Source organism: Bidens hawaiensis, unplaced genomic scaffold (genome assembly GCF_021521415.1).
Source record: "Bidens hawaiensis isolate Kalapana, Puna unplaced genomic scaffold, B.hawaiensis_p1.1 tig00002307_1, whole genome shotgun sequence".
NCBI classification, from domain to species: Eukaryota; Viridiplantae; Streptophyta; class Magnoliopsida; order Asterales; family Asteraceae; genus Bidens; species Bidens hawaiensis.
In genome coordinates this window covers 3,247,410-3,250,319 of record NW_027491124.1, presented here as the reverse complement: position 1 = coordinate 3,250,319, position 2,910 = coordinate 3,247,410, and the positions used below count along the sequence as shown (strand labels likewise).

At 45.2% G+C, this 2,910-nt stretch overlaps 1 protein-coding gene across 1 annotated transcript; it reads left to right on the top strand.

Moving 5' to 3' along the window:
* Window positions 1-1,792: 1,792 nt before the first annotated feature.
* On the top strand, window positions 1,793-2,650 carry LOC143617337 (uncharacterized). Its single transcript, XM_077089933.1, has one exon. It carries the CDS (start codon window positions 1,793-1,795, stop codon window positions 2,648-2,650), a length of 858 nt encoding a protein of 285 aa, XP_076946048.1.
* The last annotated feature ends 260 nt before the right edge of the window (window positions 2,651-2,910 follow it).

Genomic DNA, 2,910 nt, shown 5'->3' with positions numbered 1-2,910 from the left:
CCCAGTAGAGCTAAGTGATGGGCTCCATTCGCGAACGGAGGACGTCGACTTCCTAGTAATGGAGACCCCTCACCCACAATATGATATAATCTTGGGAAGAGAGGCCATTGGTGACTTCAATGCTACTCCGTCAACAGCACATGGGATAGTAGGGGTACCAACCCCGACGGGGATAGCAATGATCCATGCCAACAAGGAGTGTAACATGGCGGAAAGAAAAACACCACCACAAAAGACGCTTAAACTCAGTAAAACCAGAGAAGTGGAAAAATGGGTACTCAACAAAAAATTCCCGGAACAAAGCATAACCATTGGACCAACCATATCCGAGGAAGCACAGGCGGCACTCAAAAGCCTGTTGGTCAAAAACATTGATGTCTTCGCCTGGACTCCGGCGGATATGACAGGGTCCCAAGAAGCAAAGCGGAACACGAGTTAAAGGTTAACCCAACCTTCGTTTCGGTGGTACAGAAGCGAAGAAAGATGGGACCAGAACAGGCAAAAGCCTGTGATGAACAAGTTCAGCAATTAATTGATGCGGGTATAATCAGAGAAATTCAGTACCAAACATGGGTAGCCAACCCAGTAATGGTACCAAAAGCAAATGGCCAATGGCGCATGTGCATTGACTTCAAAGACCTCAACAAGGCGTGTCCAAAAGACTGTTACCCGCTGCCAGAGATCGACCTTAAAGTTGACGCACTGGTACCCTTTAAGTTCAAATGCTTCTTAGACGCTTACAACGGGTAACACCAGATCCACATGGCGGCAAAAGACCAAGACAAAACGGCGTTAGAACAAACAGCGGAACATATTGTTATAAAATGATGCCATTTGGTCTCAAGAACGCCGGGTCTACTTACCAAAGACTGATGGACAAAGAATTCAAACCTCAAATTGGAAGAAATTTGGAAGTCTACATGGACGATTTGGTCATCAAAAGCAAGACGAAAGGAACCATGTTAAAGGATATCGAGGAGACCTTCGAAACTCTAAGGTCAATTAGCATGAAGCTTAACCCAGGAAAATGTTCTTCGGAATGGAGGAAGGAAAATTCCTGGGAGTAATCATGACGAATGGTGGCTTCAAAGCCAACCCAGAAAAATTGGAAGCCGTGCGAAAAATGCCGTCGCTAAAATCGGTCAAGCAAGTGCAAACGCTTAGCGGTCGATTAGTCGCATTGAATAGATTTTTATCTAGTCATGCGGAAAAATCATTCCCGTTCGTCTCAACCTTGAGAAACTGCCTCAAGAAGTCTCAGTTTCGATGGACGGAAGAAGCAGAAACAGCATTCCAAGAAATCAAGTCGCGCTTAGAAGAGTTACCAACGCTCACAGCCCCTAAAGCTGGAGAACCGCTAATAGTATACCTAGCAGCATCAGAAAGAACAGTCAGCGCAATCTTGATGGTGGAGAGAAGCAGTATTTAAACGCCCATTTATTACATAAGTCGCACCCTGGCAGACGCAGAAACAAGATACTCCACCTTGGAAAAGTTAGTCTTATCCTTGGTCCAGACAGCGCGACGATTGAGAAGGTACTTCCAGGGCCATCCGATACATGTCCTCACCAACTTTCGTTTACAAAATGTGTTAAGCAAGCCAGAATTTTCCGGGAGGCTCGCAAAATGGGCAATAGAATTGGGAGAACACGCCATCGAATATAAACCAAGGCCATCAATCAAAGGCCAGGTTTTGGCCGATTTCATCGCAGAAATCCCTTAAGAAAAGGAGGAAGAATGCAAAAGAGAGATCGAAACCCCTGTGAATCAAACGAAAGATGAAGTCTGGAAGATGTTCACGGACGGAGCTTCTAATGATGAAGGCGCTGGAGCGGGGCTAAAAATAACCAACCCAGAAGGACAACACTTCACGTACGCATTACGCCTAGAATTCAAAAGCACAAACAATGAGGCGGAGTACGAAGCATTGTTGGCAGCATTGAGAATCGCTAAAAATCTAGGGGCATGCCATTTGGAAGCACATGTGGATTCCATGTTAGTGGCAAATCAAATTGAAGAATCGTACGATGCAAAGGACGATAAGATGGCATCGTACCTAGCGCAAGCTAAGGCGCTAATGGCAACTTTTGCCACATGCAAGGTGAAACACATCAATAGAAGTGAGAACAAACTGGCTGACGCCTTAAGCAAACTCGCAGCTGTTGGTTTTGAACACCTAGCGAAAGACGTCCGCATCGAAGTCCTAGCAACACCTTCAATAATAAACAAAGAAGTTCTCGTTTGTTCAGAAGTAGAAAAGAGTTGGATGACACCAATCATCAATTATCTCGCGAGAGGTATCTTGCCAGAAAAGAAAGCAGAAGCACGAAAGTTCCGCCACAAAGCATTGAATTACACAATCCAAGGGGATATTCTCTATAGGCGATCGTACTTGGGTCCACTTCTCAGATGCGTAGACCCACAAGACGCAAATTATCTGCTCAGAGAAATTCATGAGGGAATATGTGGCGTACACGCAGGTCCGAGAATGGTGGTCGCCAAAATCATGAACACAGGATATTATTGGCCAGGCATGCATGTTGATGCCGAGAAAGAATTGAGAAAATGCAGCGCCTGTCAACGCAACGCGCCAAACACCCTGCGCCCAAAAAATGCCATGATACTGGTGACAGCTTCTTGGCCATTCTAGAAATGGGCAATTGATATAACCGGACCATTTCCAGAGGCGCCGGGCCGTGTGAAATTTTTGATTGTGGCGATCAATTACTTCACAAAGTGGATCGAAGTAAAGCCGGTAGCAACAATCAACGCAACGAGCATCAAAAAGTTTATTTGGGAATTTATAATCTGCCGTTTTGGATTACCCATGAATTTGGTCAGCGACAATGGAACACAATTCACTGACCAACATATCCAAAAAATGGTTGAAAGAGCTCAATGTCACGCAGA

Coding starts and splice junctions, on each gene's coding strand:
- LOC143617337 (XM_077089933.1), top strand. CDS start 1,793: ATGTTCACGGACGGAGCTTCTAATGATGAAGGCGCTGGAGCGGGGCTA.